The sequence below is a fragment of the Ascaphus truei genome, chromosome 4, assembly GCF_040206685.1.
Source record: "Ascaphus truei isolate aAscTru1 chromosome 4, aAscTru1.hap1, whole genome shotgun sequence".
NCBI classification, from domain to species: domain Eukaryota; kingdom Metazoa; phylum Chordata; class Amphibia; order Anura; family Ascaphidae; genus Ascaphus; species Ascaphus truei.
In genome coordinates, this window is record NC_134486.1 from 245,868,475 (window position 1) to 245,886,291 (window position 17,817).

General features: G+C 39.6%; 1 protein-coding gene across 4 annotated transcripts in view; it reads left to right on the forward strand.

Annotated features, from left to right (window-relative positions):
* Window positions 1–1,206: 1,206 nt before the first annotated feature.
* The window catches only part of SMPDL3A (sphingomyelin phosphodiesterase acid like 3A), a 47,936-nt gene continuing 31,325 nt past the window's right edge, over window positions 1,207–17,817 (forward strand). The window contains exons 1-6 of one of the 4 annotated variants that reach the window (XM_075597171.1): window positions 1,209–1,474; window positions 2,379–2,462; window positions 6,807–7,020; window positions 8,679–8,823; window positions 14,274–14,370; window positions 16,424–16,602. In XM_075597171.1, the coding sequence (XP_075453286.1) occupies window positions 2,438–2,462; window positions 6,807–7,020; window positions 8,679–8,823; window positions 14,274–14,370; window positions 16,424–16,602 (660 nt within the window). In that variant the 5' untranslated portion in view covers window positions 1,209–1,474; window positions 2,379–2,437. Of the gene's footprint in view, window positions 1,475–2,378; window positions 2,463–6,806; window positions 7,021–8,678; window positions 8,824–14,273; window positions 14,371–16,423; window positions 16,603–17,817 lie in introns of all 4 variants that reach the window. The other 3 variants (XM_075597170.1, XM_075597173.1, XM_075597172.1) reach the window with 3 other exon arrangements.

The window sequence follows — 17,817 nt, forward strand, 5'->3', positions numbered from 1 at the left end:
TGATTGAGCCACCTGTGCTGAAACAGGGATATCCATAAAAGCTGGCCTGTGTGCGGCTCTTGAGGACAGGTTTGCAGACCCCTGCGCTATACACTTACGCCGTATTACACAGCTGTTCAGTGCAGCCTGGATAAAGTGCATAGCCAGTAAACCTACTCACACACAGCTGTTTCTACCTTTTGGGTCTCATCCGTGTGAGGCTGGTTACTGGTTATACAATGTCAAGATGGTACGACGCTATACCCAGCCACAATGTTATGGTGAGTAAAAAAGTGACAAAATCTCTTAGCATAAATAGGTAACACTGCAGGCAAAAGCTTATACTGTAGGGGTCCATGTTAAAACGGAAAAGAAGCTAAAAGTGGCACACTGTGCTCATTTGCATGTTATTACCCAGAATCCCTGGCTGCAGGGTAAGCATTGTATGCTAAGAGATAATGGGGAAAGGCAGGGTTGCAGACGTGTCTGAGACATGTGAATGTGCTCACAAGGGTTTTTTTGTCACTTTTTACTCACCATAACTTTGAATCAATTAACTAGATGAGACACTGTAAACATGTCAATGGAATTAGTTCACTTTGGTCCTAGGAAGGATTACCCCTTCAAATAAACTTTTTTAAGGAACCTTATCAAATAGAAAGCAGTAAACTCATTTTTTTTCATTCCAGGTAAGTATGAGGAAGTCCGTTTCATATGCAAGCAACTAGCAAGTTAATGACCATTAGTGCTGTTCCTATGCGAACGCGCGTGCACGTGCCGCATGCTTTTCATGTATATAGAGCCGGGAGCTGCAGGTTAGTGTATATGTGTGTGTATGTGTGTATATGTGTGTGTATGTGTGAGTATATGTGTGTGTATGTGTGAGTATATGTGTGTGCATGGGTTGTGTGAATGAAAGTAAGTCCTAAGATTTTTTAAAGAAAAAAAAAAGTTTCATAAATATATATTTTTTGTTTTACAATCCTTGACCCCCCCCCCCCACACACACACATCCACGCATACATACATACACACATATACATACATTTGAGCGCAGGTAGCGGCGCGAAAATATGAATTTCTTCATCTTCGCCGCTGTCTGTCGGCTCCCCTCTCCCTGCCCGGCGCGCCCCTTGTGTAGAAAGGCTGACTGACATCAGCCAACTGAAATTCTGCGCGCGCATGGCGTAGCGCGCGCACGGCACTATAGAACGCGCCTTACACTTCTGCTGCTACCTTCTGGTAATGAAAGCAGAGGTTAACTTGCTGTAACTTGAGAGCTGTATCAGACAGGACTCATGTAAACCAGGAAGCTTTGTCTGTTTTGTGAGTCACATGCAAAGCTGTCCCGGGATCACAGCACTCTCGCATTCTCAGAGCAAGGACATGGGGACTCTTCACCCTGCCACAGTTTGGTGGCTTCTTGTGACTGCATTAGTGACCTCTGCGCTCCCCCTGAATCCAGGAAGTGGGGGCAAACTGCAAGGAGCTGAAGGTGAGTGCACAGAGAACAGCCTTTGGCTAACTGCGCGGTGTTGTGTGAGCAGCAACTTAAAAAAAAATATGCCTGAATTGCCCTTTTATTACTATTTTTTTTAACATATTGTAGAGTTGAAGCACGGGGTCTCCAGAGCTGAATCCCAATAATTTAAGCTCCGGGGACCTGTTGCTTCTAGAGATAATTACCTCCAAAGGGGGTGTCGGTATCTAGGTAAAGTTTAAAGCTCCCTCATCACGCAGGCCAATAGGAAGCTGATAGAGATAGAACAACTGGAGAACAGAAACCTAGTATGGGCACTCAAAACACCTATCGGATGTATAGTGAGATAGTTAAAATAGTAAAACTTTATTATACAAATTAAAATAATGGGTATTAAAACGAGTATTAAACGCTGTGATCGTATAAGTATGAACACGCAATGAAGTGTTCTGGATCAAATTGTGTACACTGCAAATAGACACTAAATAGTGTAAGGCAGTAAGAACAGACAGATACAATCAATCACTGTTCAGTGTGAAAACAGGGTAACTAGTATTTATATTGCAGTGGTGTGTAATAGTATACAGCCCTAGGACTAAAATGTGGTAGTAAGCAGAACTCCACCGCAGACCCTTGCCAGGTCTGCCAATGTAGTATGTTGCGTAGTTAGCATGATGAATGGAGTCCTTACCAGACTAGTGTAAGGAAAGCAACATACAGGGCATAGTGGAAATGATAACACTGCTAATAGGTGTAACTGACTGTAGTCTAGGGTCTAGTATAAGGCTCAGTTCCTCTGGGTGTAAGAACCTCAAACACAGATAGGAACAAAAGCCAGGGATCTATAATAATGATCCCAGACCAACTCAAATAGTGGTATTATATGATACTAAATACAACCACCTTTGACACTCTGCAGGAAAAAGCTGACTCAGTGTGGAGTCAGCCCATGTACCTCCAAGAAATAAGCCTCCTGATATGACTATGCTAAAATGCACTCCAGGTAGGTACAGATAACAATAATGTGTAGTATGGTATAACACAAAGCACTGACCCGACACCAGCTCTGTTGTCAGAGCTAGTCAATAAAGGATCGGTGCTACAAGGGAGGTAGGTAGTTAATAAAACATAGTTAGGATGCACAAGTGTACAGCCTACTCCTGCTGTGTTGCAATTAACAAATATACTAGTGCCTGGTTAGCAGTGCTCCATTAGATCAACCGAGCGTGGCATATGCGAAACGCGCGCGTCGACATTACGGGTGCATGAGCATGACTCAGTAGCCTAACCGCGAGTCAGCTGGCGACAGCGTTCGCCAGCAAATGATGTGTGCTTGTATACCTACCTAGGGAGCACCTGCACCTAACCAAACTACCGGCAGCTGCGGGGGTCCATCTACTAGTTCAATAGGAAACTGACCCTGATAACGTCATGGCTTCCTAATGGCCCGTAGGGTGCTGGAGCTTTGAAACACCACCAGTACATGAACCTTGCTAGCCGAGTGGAATGGCTACCGGCATCCCTATGGCAGTATCTCCAGAAGCAGGGGTACCCAGAGCTGAAATTAATGAGGTTCAGCTCATAATCCTATGTTAACAAAAATGAAAAATGTACAACAAAAAAATCACCAGCTTTGATTGTTACTTTAATATACACGCAGAAGAAGTCAGAAACGCAATTGAAATAACAAACATTTTCAGTAATCACTAGGTGGGTCAAGCAGAGACAGTAACAGGAAATAAGGAGCATATTGACCTACAGTAAGAAAGATATTAACAAAAAGACATGATATTTGAGGATATCTGAATTTAAAGATTTTTGCACAACTTTTGCCAATATTTTTTCGTGACTTTCTCACATCCCTAGTGGTAGTAAAACACATGGTACTTACTAGACAGATACAATATATACAAATTAAAGGAAACATGTAGAAAGACACAAGTAAACTGAAAACAATATTCAAGTTTACATTAGAAAAGAGGTGTCTAAGAGGGGATATGATAATTATTGCATATACAAATGTATTCAAGGACAATACAAGGAGCTTTCAAAAGAACTATTCATCCCACGGGCAGTACAAATGAGACAGGGTCATCCCTTTAGGTTTTAGGAAAGGAGATTTCACCAGCAACAAAGGAAAGGGTTCTTTACAGTAAGGTCAGTTAAAATGTGGGATTCATTACCCATGGAGACTGTGATGGCAGATACAATAGATATCTTCAAAAAAAGGTTGGACATCTTTTTTTAAAGGAAAGTTATACAGGGATATAACAAATAAGTAAACATGGGAAGGATGTTGATCCAGCGAGAAATCTGATTGTCATTATTTGGAATCAGGAAGGAATTTATTTTCCCCATTATGAGACATCATTGTATGATGTTTCACTGGGCCTTGTGTTTGGCTTCCTCTATATCAATTTGCAGTAAATAAAAATATAGGATAAGTATCTGTCATCTAAATTTAGCGTAGGTTGAACTTGATGGGCATATGTATTTTTTTCAACCTCATCTAGTATGTAACTATGTAAGTAAAAAATGACAAAGCAAGTTATGGGAAAAAGTAGCACTGATATTTATATATATATAAATACTACCTTGAGAAAGGTCCCACTGGGGGACCGAAACGTCGTTTTTTGTGTCTTCTATCAAATATAGAACATTTTTGATTTACCTACCTGCGTGCTGTCCCTTGATGTCGTGTTGCAACCGGTATCGTATGGTCTCTCTATATATATATACACACACAGTCATGTGAAAAAGAAAGTACACCCTCTTTGAATTCCATGGTTTTACATATCAGGACATAATAACAATCAACTGTTCCTTAGCAGGTCTTAAAATTAGGTAAATACAACCTCAGATGAACAACAACACATGACATATTACACTGTGTCATGATTTATTTAACAAAAATAAAGCCAAAATGGAGAAGCTGTGTGAAAAACTAAGTACACCGTTACTGCTTCCATAGGAATTAAGATGCTAAGTAGCAGACAGGTGCTGCTAATCAAATGCCCTTGATTAATTGATCATCAGCAAGTGTGACCACCTCTATAAAAGCCGAAGTTTTGGCAGTTTGCTGGTCTGGAGCATTCAGGTGTGTGTTAACACAATGCCAAGGAGGAAAGACATCAGCAATGATCTTAGATATGCAATTGTTGCTGCCCACCAATCTGGGAAGGGTTATAAGGCCATTTCCAAACAATTTAAAGTCCATCATTCTATAATTGGAAAGATTATTCAAAAGGGGAAAACATTCAAGACAGTTGCCAATCTTCCCAGGAGTGGATGTCCCAGCAAATTCACCCCAAGGTCAGACCGTGCAATGCTCAGAGAAATTGCAAAAAAACCAAGAGTTACATCTCAGACTCTACAGGCCTCAGTTAGCATGTTAAATGTTAAAGTTCATGACAGTACAATTAGAAAAAGACTGAACAAGTATGGTTTGTATGGAAGGGTTGCCAGGAGAAAACCTCTTCTCTCTAAAAAGAACATGGCAGCACGGCTTAGGTTTGCAAAGTTGCATCTGAACAAACCACAAGACTTCTGGAACAATGTCCTTTGGACAGACAAGACCAAAGTGGAGATGTTTGGCCATAATGCACAGTGCCACGTTTGGCAAAAATCAAACACAGCATATCAGCATAAACACCTCATACCAACTGTCAAGCACGTGGTAGAGGGGTGATGATTTGGGTTTGTTTTCCAGCTACAGGACCTGGAAACCTTACAGTCATTGAGTCGACCATGCACTCCTCTGTATACTAAAGTATTCTAGAGTCAAATGTGAGTCCATCTGTCCTACAGCTAAAGCTTGGCCCAAAATTGGGTCATGTAACAGGACAATGTTCCCAAGCACACCAGCAAATCTATAACAGAATGGCTGAAAAAGAAAAGAATCAAGGTGTTGCAATGGCCCAGTCAAAGTCCAGACCTCAACCCGATTGAAATGCTGTAGTGGGACCTTAAGAGAGCTGTGCATAAACAAATGCCCGCAAACCTCAATGAACTGAAGCAAAGTTGTAAAGAAGAGTGGGCCAAAATTCCTCCCCAACGATGTGAGAGATTGATAAAGTCATACAGAAAACAATTACTTCAAGTTATTGCTGCTAAAGGTGGGTTTACAAGCTATTGAATCATAAGGTGTACTTAGTTTTTCACACATGGCTTCTCCATTTTGGCTTTATTTTTTGTTAAATAAATCATGACACGGTGTAATATGTCATGTGTTGTTGTTCATCTGAGGTTGTATTTACTGTACCTCATTTTTAGACCTGCTAAGGAACAGATGATTGTTATTATGTCCTGAGTGGTATGGAGTACAACCATGTTGTATTTAACCCTTTTACTTCACTCACAAGGGCCCTATTTCAGGCTCTGAATCTCTCAGTGTTGCTAAATTGTGTGATTCCTGCAGCAACTAACACTGCTTTTGCATGTCTTTAGACCTGTGAAGCTCGGTGAATAGTTGGTTCCATTTCGGACATCTCTATTCGGGAGCTTAGTTTGAAAGAGAGCCACCCTAGTTTGGGAGTCTTACCAACCCATTATTTCGTGAGAGTACTGAAATAGTAACATACCTTTTACACTAAGCAGAACTCAGCAACACTCAAGTTATCGCCTTTAGCGGCCTGTTCAAAGCCAAGTGAATCAGAACTTGAGGTTCCCACCATGCTGAAGGAGTTTTTGTTCTAAACAATACCTTTAACTAATATAAATAAAACCACAAAGATTTAGCATGGTTACCCCTTTAGCTGCCAGGAGCGCCTGCAACGCAAGGCCCATCTGTCATCTAAAGGGTTAAGGTTTTATTAAACCAATTAGATATTTACGGATGCACTGCTAAAAACACATTCTTTAACAGCATAGCCTACTCAACTGTGTACAGTCTGTTACTGTACTAACGCTTATCTGTATAAATAAACAAATGAGTCTTAAAGCAGCAGTCTTCTCTTTTTAGTGGGGAGGAGGGTGGGGGTGGGGAGGAGGTATAGTGTTCCCTGAAACTAATCCGTGGTCCCCTTACCGCCTGGTTAAAAGGAGATATCACACATTTAGTCCTAGGGGAGGGGGTATATTTCCTCCAGGACAGAAAATAGCTTCCTGGTTATGCTCAACCAGAAGTGGCCAATAGAAAGCTGCAACATCACCAGGAATAAACATTGGAATTTTCTATAGATGACCCAGTGGCCATATTTTCTGTTTCTATGCATGTCAAAAACTCCACTCACCCAACCCCTGGAGGGACTCATAGGGATCACGGATCAGGCAAGTACAAAAAAAAAACCAATACCCATTTTGGAGAGGATTGCAGATTGAAACAATATTTTTAATTATTTATTTGCAGGGCAATTTTGGCACATCTCTGATTTACATTTGGACTATACTTATCACATAACTGATGATCACACCAAAGTTTGCTCATCATCCAAGGGTTCCAATGCCTCAAATCCTGGGTTTTATGGCGATTTTATGTGTGACTCCCCTTATCAACTCATCTTATCGGCATTTCAGTACATAAAGGATTCTCATCAACAAGCTGACTTCATGATATGGACTGGGTAAGAGCTACATTTTCTCTTTGAGAAAGCTTCACAGGGAGAACCTTTCCTGCATGCGGTTATATTAGTAAAACAATATTGGAGGATTACCTCACAGGTACAAACTGATCCTAATTAATAGTGTGTGTGTGTGTATATATATATATATATATTAGAAAAAAGAAAAGAGAAAAAGCGCCCGATCCTTGTGTAAAATCAGATTGACATTTTAATAAACCATGGACAAGACAATTGCACACTTACAATTAGTCTGATTAAAATAAGCATTTTATGGGACCTGCCCATGCACCAAACGAAGACTTCACAGTCACCTCCGCTCTGTAATCTCACGATCAGTTTGGGGACCCAGCAATTGAGAACGCCGTTTTCTCCAAGGTGTGTATATAACAGACATCCGTCAGGAGCTTCTCAGCAGCGTGCGTCCGCCATTACTCCCACACATGTGGTGCTGGATACCGGAAGGACTTTCCTTGTATTTCCTTGGTCTCTCTCTGGTGCCGAAGGCAGGTCAGCCACCGTAGTTTCAATGCAAACCGTCCCTACGCGTTTCTTCCGCCTTTGCGGATTTCATGGTGCATGGGCAGGTCCCATAAAATGCTTATTTTAATCAGACTAATTGTAAGTGTGCAATTGTCTTGTCCATGGTTTATTAAAATGTCAATCTGATTTTACACAAGGATCGGGCGCTTTTTCTCTTTTCTTTTTTCTAATAGGTACTATGGGAACTTGGTGAACCCAAGAAGAAGCAGCCTGGACCTTTGTTGTATTTACTCATGGACTTTATTTGGACTTAAGTATCAATTTTTATAGTTCTAATTTTTGTATTTTTATGCTATTTTTTATGTTCAACAGATTATTTTTATCTGCATATATTTTTGCACATTTTTTCCATCATTTTTTGTTTGATTTATGTTGTTTTTATATATATTAATAATCAATTAGTAATAGACAAGCACTAGTTGGTTCATGCAAACATCATAATCACTATTGATATTTGGTGCAACATTTTGGCACACGTCACCGGAGTGGCAGCAATTTGGGTGTACTGAAAAAGGGGCGCTGTCTTTATAACTGTTCCTATATATATATATATATATATATATATATATATATATATATATATATCAGAATGTCAGGCTAACAAGGGAACAAATAGAAAGCTAATAAGCCAACAGATATCTTCCAGTAATTATTGAATAACTTTAGAAATAACCTAAGTATTTCAACATTTATGTCATAAGGGTAGAGCTAATAAAGGTCTATACTAGATTGAAATATTGACTGATGTATTACATTAAATGTTATGCTCATAAAATATACAGAGTCCTAGTAGCAGATATGGTGATATCCAGCAAAGTAATATGTAAGATAAGGATTCAATGTTTGGGTGCATCTGTTGGCTACTAAAAATAGAACAGAAAGCTTAAAAAGTATACAAGTGAATTTTAAGCATTTACCAGGATATAATGCACCACAGTAGAGTCTGGGTGAGATCTGGGGCAATTCCCAGCTAACGATGCATAAACTTCCTGTGCCTAACCACTATATTGAACAAAGTCAGAAGTGAAACATGTCTAAACTACAGTTTGCTTTGTTTTTTTTGCTGGAATTTGTGGTTTATTGAACTTTTCAACTCTGCTTTTTGATTTTCTTACCAGGGACAGTCCACCCCATGTTCCAGTGAATGAATTGTCTACAAAGATGGTGATAGATGTAATTGGGAATATGACATCCACTATTCGCAACCTCTTACCAGATCTCCTTGTTTTCCCAGCGCTGGGTAACCATGACTACTGGCCCCAGGTAATTCCTCTGTGTAAAAATATCCCTCAAGTTTATGGCCCTGTGATTTATCATTAATGCAAATCACTTATTGTTCACAGTTCTGTTAAAGCAGCATTCCGCCCAGATGGCTATATGAATTTCGCTCATATAATTTTTGTATTTAGCCCCTTGAGCATGTCCTGCTCTCTTTTTTTCGAAATGTTAAAAATCATGATTTTCTTCATCTCTGTTGTCAGAAGTTACTGTTCTGGGTCTGCGGTGAGATCCATTGTAATCTCCCAGACAATTTCAAATGTGTATATCTCCCATTTTTTTTGAACTATAAACAATGTTGGAAAGGGCAAGAAGAAATTTTAGCGGAAGTAAAAAAAATAAAATGCCAGAAAATGGCATTCAGTGCCGATTGCTGCTGTAACACTAACTGTGCATTTGCCACATTTCATTTTTCAAGTTTCATTTTGGGTCGCTCTGAGTGAAAACCAGACCAAGAAACACGCAGAGCAAAGGGAAACAGATACCATGTGCAATCCCAAACCAACTTTGCATAATTCAGACACATTTTACCTCAACATACAATAAACACATGTACTGTAGTGTTATAAGCAGGGTTGCCACCTTCTACTGAAGGCTAACCCGTAGATAAATGTAAAAAGTGTTATCTCTTACCGGCGGTGTCTACCAGCATTCTCCAGACATCGTCCGGCATCTCCCCCTGCAACTCCCGTCAACATGGCTTTGCGGCATCAAATGATGCCATGTTGCCATGAAAACAGGATGTTATGTGACGTTACAACGTTACGCGGTGTCAAGTTGCCATGACAGGACGCCTTATGGCGCTGAGGCATCATGTGATGCCATGTTGTCATGGCAACATGATGCCATGTAACTTTGTGACGTCACATGGCGTCCCATTGCCATGGCAACGCCGCACCATTTGACTCCGCGCAGGCATGTTGATGGGAGTTGCAGGGGGAGATGCCGGAGGTTGCCGGGAGACACCACCGCCACCACCGGAGATTAACAAGGTAAATCCGTAGCCTGGAGATACATGGCCAAAATCCTTTGTCTCTGGGTTAAAACCGGAGTGGTGGCAACCCTGGTTATAAGGGCCAGCAATGCATTATGGGTTTGCAATCCAAAACTAGCTAAAAATCCATAATTTCCAACTTTTCATACATTTTTTTGCTGTTTATACATGTTTGTATCACTTCCCTATTCTCTATCATGGACATTACCTTTCTCTGGTAAACATTACTGCTGTGTGCAGAATTTAGATTCTAATACATGTATTGCATGCATATTTTAACTGTTTGTCAGAGTAATCCATTTGTTAACGGAGTGCAATTTTCAATGATTAACTAATAGAGGTATGGGGCATGATGAGTAGCCACATTTTTAGGAAGGGAGTGTTCCCGGATTTAAATTTATGTCCTAATCAGTAAATATCAGTGAGTCAACAGTGATATCAGGTGACAGATCAACCAACAAAATGGGAAGTTACATAGATTAAACTGCAAAAGCATTGTATGAAAAAGGTTTTTGGTCGCAGTACCTGTTGATTACTATACTCTGGTTAAAAACCCAATAACCCAATTGAGTACCTGATTAAGCAATTTCAGAAAAGCAACCTGTCTGTTTAGAGTCGATTGGTGGTCTCCCAATATTCAGGCACACCCTGGTTCTAAATAAATGTATATATTTTTTGAGTGTGACTTTTTGACACAAAAAAACCCCTGGAAATATTGCTGCAGGGTCACAAATGCAGCTTTATTTTCCGATCACTTTGCAACTTTCTTTTGGCTGCTGGAGGGATCCTTAACCCACTGCCATTTTGTTTCCACCGGGGCAAGTGTTTACACAGTGAACAAACCTTCTCAACGATCGGGAATCAAGGGGGTGCTAGAGTTCAAGTGAGCACGGATCAGTCCTGAAGGAACCCTGGTTTAGATAAGTAAAAAAATAGCGAGCAGAAGGGACTGAATGAAATTGTCTTTTTTAAAGAGGCAATCCCTCCCAAGACTGAAGTGAACTAATGCTAGTGACATTGTTAAGGAGGCTACATGTGGGTGATTGATTCCTTATTTACACAAATCTGACACCTACATGTCATTTAAATATTTATTTTTTTAAGTTCATTTGTAAACATCGTGAGCTGAGACTTGGGAGGGGGTTTGATTTCATCTGGCTACCCCATTTGACACTTTATTCTGATAAACAACTGAATGTTCAGCAAGTGCTTGTACATACAAAATCCACCTCACCTTATTTGTATTCGCTCTCTGAATCAGACAGGGAGGGAAAAGGGTAAAGAAAACACTTGATTGAATGGGAAAGTGTTTTTCAAAGGGCATAAGAAATTCAGCTTCTAATTAATTTACCAAAAAAAGAAGCAGCCAGACCTTAGATACAGTATAAGCACGTTTACAGTTGTTTAGGGAAGCCAATTAGACTGTTGAATTGTTTACAAAATGTTGTTTTCTGGCCAGCAACATGGGATTGCAAGTACAACTTTTTTGCTAGGTTAGGTCCGGAAATAATTGGACACTGATACAAGTTTTGTTATTTAGGCTGTGAACCAAAATGAATTCAAGTTACAGTTAAATAATGAATTTGGGCTTAAAGTGCAGTCTATCAGCTTTAATTTGAGGGTATTCACATCCAAATTGGAGGAAAGGTTTAGGCATTACATCTCTTTAATACGTAGCCCCCTCTTTTTCAATGGACCAAAAGTAATTGGACAATTGACTCAAAAGCTGTTTCATGGACAGGTGTGGGCTATTCCTTCGTTATTTCATTATCAATTAAGCAGGTAAAAGGTCTGGAGTTGATTCCAGGTGTGGCATTCGCATTTGGAAGCTGTTGCTTTGAACGCACGACATGCGGTCAAAGGAGCTCTCAATGCAAGGGAAACAGGACATCCTTAGGCTGCAAAAAAAAGAAAATCCATCAGAGATATAGCAGGAATATTAGGAGTGGCAAAATCAACAGTTTGGTACATTCTGAGAAAAAAAGAGCACACTGGTGAGCTCTGCAACACAAAAGGCCTGGACATCCACGGAAGACAACAGTGATGGATGATCGTAGAATCCTTTCCATGGTAAAGAAAAACCCCTTCACAACATCCAGCCAAGTGAAGAACACTCTCCAGGAGGGAGGCATATCATTATCCAAGTCTACCATAAAGAGAAGACTTCACGAGAGCAAATACAGAGGGTTCCCCACAAGGTGCAAACCATCATAAGCCTCAAGAATATAAAGGCCAGATTAGACTTTGCCAAACAAAATCTAAAAAATCCAGCCCACTTCTGGAACAGCATTCTTTGGACAGATAAAACTAAGATCAACCTGTACCAGAATGATGAGAAGAAAAAAGTATGGAGAAGGCTTGGAACGGCTCATTATCCAAAGCATACCACTTCATCTGTAAAACACGGTGGAGGCAGTGTGATGGGATGGGCATGCATGGCTTACAATGGCACTGGGTCACTAGTGTTTATTGATGATGAGACAGAAGACAAAAGCAGCCGGATGAATTCTGAAGTGTATAGGGATATATTCTCTGCTCAGATTCAGCCAAATTCAGCGAAGTTGATTGGACGGCGCTTCACCTTACACATGGACAATGACCCAAAACATACTGTGAAAGCAACCCAGGAGTTTATTTAAGGCAAAGAAGTGGAATATTCTGCAATGGCTGAGTCAATCACCTGATCTCAACCCGATCGAGCATGCATTTCACTTGCTGAATACAAAACTTAGTGCAGAAAGACCCACGAACAAACAACAACTGAAGACAGCTGCAGTAAAGGCCTGGCAAAGCATCACAAAGGAGGAAACCCAGCGTTTGGTGACGTCCATGCATTCCAGACTGCAAGCTGTCATTGCCGGCAAAGGATTCTCGACAAAGTATTACAAATGAACATTTTATTTATGATTGTGTTAATTTGTCCAATTACATTTGAGCCCCTGAAATAAGGGGACTGTGTATGAAAATGGTTGCAATTCCTAAACGTTTCATACAATATTTTTGTTCAACCCATTGAATTAAAGCTGAAAGTCTGCACTTCTATTGCATCTCGGTTGTTTCATTTCAAATCCATTTTGGTGGCGTACAGAGCCAAAATTATGAAAATTGTGTCAGTGTCCAATTATTTCCGGACCTAAATGTATATCGGTCACTGTTCTTAGGAATTTCTGCTTTCCTTAAAGCAGCAAACCTGCCTACAGTATATTTGTTCTTAACTTACCTAAACCAGGACCTCATCTGTGGGCCCCTGATGATCTCCCAGTTCAGGAGCGGTGGAGCCATCCATCCACCAGCCAGGCTAGACAATTTCAAATGGCTGTGTGTTCAGGACTTGCTCCTGCAGCCAATAGAACAATCTCGAAGATTTTGCTTTACTGATCCCAAGTCATGTTTGTAGTCCAGTAGCTATATTTGTAGTTGTTTTTGTGTGGCAAAAGATTATCTACAGAACTGGGAAATCACCAATCACCAGGTTCAGTTCAGGAGCTGCCGCTGCTTTGCGATATATTATTCTGCTAGTCCCAATCGATTTTCCAGGAAACACTCACTTACTATTGCACAACTGCGATTGAACTAACAACAAGACTACCATTCTAATAATACCTTACTGTTAAATGTATAAATCCCAATTTGTACAGTACAATACAAGTTAAGATTGACTGTTGGCATGGGACAGGGGTGGCCAACTCCAGTCCCAAGGATCACCAACAGGTCAGGTTTTAAGGATATCCCTGCTTCAGCACAGTGCGGAAGCAGGGATATCATTAATACCTGACTTGTTGGTGGCTCTTGAAGACTGAAGTTGGCCACTCCTGGTATGGGACAATCTCCCAATTTTCATTGCCAACAGCACAAAAATGGTGCAATTCTTTAACCACCCCCCCCCCCAAATTCCATAGAAAGCAATTATACTTTATTCCGGTGTTGCATTTGGTGCAACTCAATTGACATATATACCCCTTCCCATATATGTGTTAAGTTTGTTAGAAAATCGTTGAAGTTTTTCTAACAATGTTCTCTAATTATTCAGTGTTCTCTTATACCCCACTAAAGAAGTGATGAATTTCTTCAGTGTACAGTATGTGCCCTATCACTTGAAGACTTCATTACAGGATATAATAAAATTCTGAATATGAAATAATGTATAACAGGCATTTCTAATAGTAAACGGGAAGGCTCTGTGGACTTAAAACTAGTATCTAATAAGCTCCTCAGAGAAGGAAATCCGAGGAGAAAATACAACTGCAAATAAATCATACATTAATGTTATAGCATAGTGCTGCTGTTTTCCCCATACAATTCTGATTTCATGTGATGCAGTACGTGGTGCAGTATTATTGCAGGAAAAGCAGAAGAAAATGGAAAATAAGTTGCTGCATAAACATTTAATTGAGTTGTTAGATTTTTATGGTCCTGTGAGTTTTATGACACTGTTTTTTAGGATCAATTTCCTGTGGCAGGGAGTGAGATTTATACTGCTGTAGCAGAGTTCTGGAAACCCTGGCTAACCGAAGAAGCTCTTATCACTTTGCGAGAAGGTAAGTAGAGGAAATGTCATTTAATATTTGATGTTGTGTGGGGTCACCTGTGGTCCAGTCCGTCTTGTGTTTTGCACTGGGGAACTAGAACACATTGCTTCACTGGGGAATTCACACAAAAAACCCCCATACATTTTGTCACACATTAAGCTTGCAAAAAAATGTAGCAACGATTACACAATATGCGAAACCTACAGTATTGCTGTTTTACCGGCTGATTAGGAAATCATCTTGAAATTAGAAAATACATAAGCCTTTCCCAATATGCTGTCAAAAGCTGAATTGCTGTATAAATACTTTTTTTTTTTTTTAGAAAATTATTAGGGAGGACAGTTTAAAAAAAAAAAAAAAAAATGTCGCTAAAACAATAACCCTACTAATAAATTCATAACAAAATTGGTGATCAGAATAAAGAGGAGTAAAGAAAATTGAGGCCAGTGTAGTGGAATTTAGTCCTTTAAAATTCAGATAGAGATTGTAAGTAAATAAAAACATTTTAAATGTGTGTTCAGTTGGAGGGACACAGACAGTGTCCCATCATCCACCATCACATGAGGCGCAAAAGTAAGGGGATAAATATAGGTCACTGATTATCACAGACAGATTTCATTATACCGTACTAAAATAACTTATTTATTTCGCTCAATAAAGCATTTTTTACATATCTAAAGTGTGCAATTGTATTCCAACATCCAAAATGCAAACATTTCATTTTATTAGCTTGTTTTTCTTATACCATGGGCCTTATAAGGTAGATCAACTTTGTTATGTTGACCCTTGAACCTTGAATGGGGATGGCCGCCCTGCTCAGCACACAGTGTGGGATATCCCACAAAAGGAAGGGACTCATTTAAAAATCAACAATAAACATTATTTTGAAGCAACTGTCAGTGCTGTTGGTAGCTTTTTTTTTATTTTTTTAAAGCTTACTTGAAACTGGATCAGCCAGAATTGACCATCTGGGGGCCCCTTTTTGTTCCTGGGCAACAAGATGTTTTGTCCACCAGGGAAGAATACTTGCCCAGTTAGCACAAAATGGTCACAGGGTCAGGGCTTACTGTAATGGCCAATAGAAGGTTGCAAACATGTCGCGACATGACGACGTGATTTCTATTCATAATCCCACGGCCATATTTGTAGTTTTGTGCGTGTAAAAAACAGCACACTACTACTGTACAAATATCTCAGGAAATGGTGAGTCACTGGAGATTAGGAGACTATGGGTAAACTCAGTGGGTGACCCCTGTCCATTTAAGCTCAACAAAAAAAATGTTGCTGGGGATTGCTGCTTTAACACACTTAGAGCTGTATGATTAAAAAAAGCCCTTCTGTTCCTTTTCATTGTAAGTCACGTTACCTGGGACGTGATCTACTGTACTCAAGAAAAACGAGTGGCCATTTTATGACGTACCATAGCTACTGTGTCATAGGGCCACTGGAATGCTAGAAGGGTTCATTGGTGGTTGAAGGATCTTAAAAAAGTAGTAGTCTGTGCTAGATTTGAAAAAGATTAAAGTCAGCTCCTTGCGACCTTAGGCATGTCACGTTATCTCTCTGCCTCACCCACCAAACAGATAGCAAGTTTGTCTGGTAGGGACTGTTTGTAAAAATTCTATGTGAATTACTGCATACCTCTCACTGTACTGTTATTGTGAAGCGCTCTGAGCCCAATTGGGAGACAAGCGCTACATGAGACAAAGCTCCTTGGAGTGTATTTTACACATATTTAGGCATGACCTACGCTCTAATATAGGATGTGGTGGGGCTTTCTAAACTCAATCCCTGGTTCTTTTAAAAGAAAATGGAGTGATAAGATTGTGAGTACAAAAGTATTGGTACTCTGGCTGTAAAAATAAACAAAAAGTAGAGTCACTCTGTACTCGCACTTTGGCCTCTAAGATTCCCTTGACAGTACAGCTTCAATTAGTTTTACATTGTAGTCATTATTTGCAGGCTCATTCTTACCTATAATTACTGTTCTTAACGGTATAAATGCTAATAATGATGGTGATATTTGTGTTCATTGCAATGCTTTGTATTGCTCTGTGTGCAGGGGGATACTATTCTCAGATTTATCCATCAAATGCGACTGCTCACCCTCTCAGGATCATCAGTTTAAACACCAACCTATACTACAGTCCTAACAAAGTGACTATAAACATGACCGACCCAGCCAATCAGTTTGAGTGGCTTGAGGACACCTTGAAAAACTCTCGCCAAAACCACGAAAAGGTATGTGGTGCTAGATTTAAATTGAAACATACACTTTTGCATTGCAGTCATGTGTTAACATAGATATACAGTACTGCCTACAATAATTTGATTCTATTTTTTTTTTATTCCACAGGGGCTTATAATTAAAAAAAAAATGACTTTGCTACTTAATGATAAATTACCATGTTTAGTGAGCATTACTAAGAATCATTAACTTGAAAGGTCTATTGATTTATGTAGTACTCCTTAGTAAATACCATATGGACCTAAGTGTTTAGGACTTTCAAGAAGAAAAAAAATAATAATAGCTCAATACTTTTAAGAATACTTTGCTTTCACATATTTATTGAGAAATATGAGTAAGTTTATCAAAACTTACTTCAGCAGCATTGCTGCTTCAAACTAAAAGGTAACTGTGATTTAATACAAGAATATGAACTGTTCTAGTGCCATGTTGATACTGGAGAAAACTGTTGTTTGGGCTCTGTTACTTTAGAAGACAATCAGTTATTTATGAATCTATGCAAAGACTTAATTTGAAAACAAGAGACAGGGGGTGCCCCCTGTCTCTTGTTGTATACCATTGCCACGCTCAGTAGCTCTCTGGTTGACATAAATATATATTCATCATGTGGTGGGTGTGGGAGTTTGAGCTTGCTGGGAATGTGTGTTAATTAATTTGAAAACAACATGAATGGGATACTACAACACAAGCCTACTGTAGTAGTTTGTTTGGAAACTGTTTGACTCAGTAGCGTACCCACCCTAGCATTCAGCTGCATTAAATAATGGCTCATTACGTCAACTAAAATAGTAACAGATGTTGCTTTCCCGGAAGTTAACGCATGTCCATTAAAGTTAATTATAGGCAATGCCCATTGTTCATCTCATTAGCATAAGCTTAACATTCCAATAATGTGGCGTTAAGTATGTCTCAACCTTACTCCCCATCCAGATACTGAAATAGATGTTTAGTTAAAAAAAAAAGAGAAGAAAGGAGAGGGAAATAAATAAAATAAAATCAAAACAAACTGTTGTGTTACACCCATACAGACCCTTCAAAATCGCTATTTCATGGTCTGGATGTGAATAAGGCCAAGTTTAGGTATGGCCTAACAGAATGTTAAGTCCTTAGCGTTAACCTTAGCAGACTTTGGTGGATATGCCCTGTTAGGGGGTACACCTATTTTAAAACATGACCTAACGTTATGTTATTAGACTTTGAAGATATGA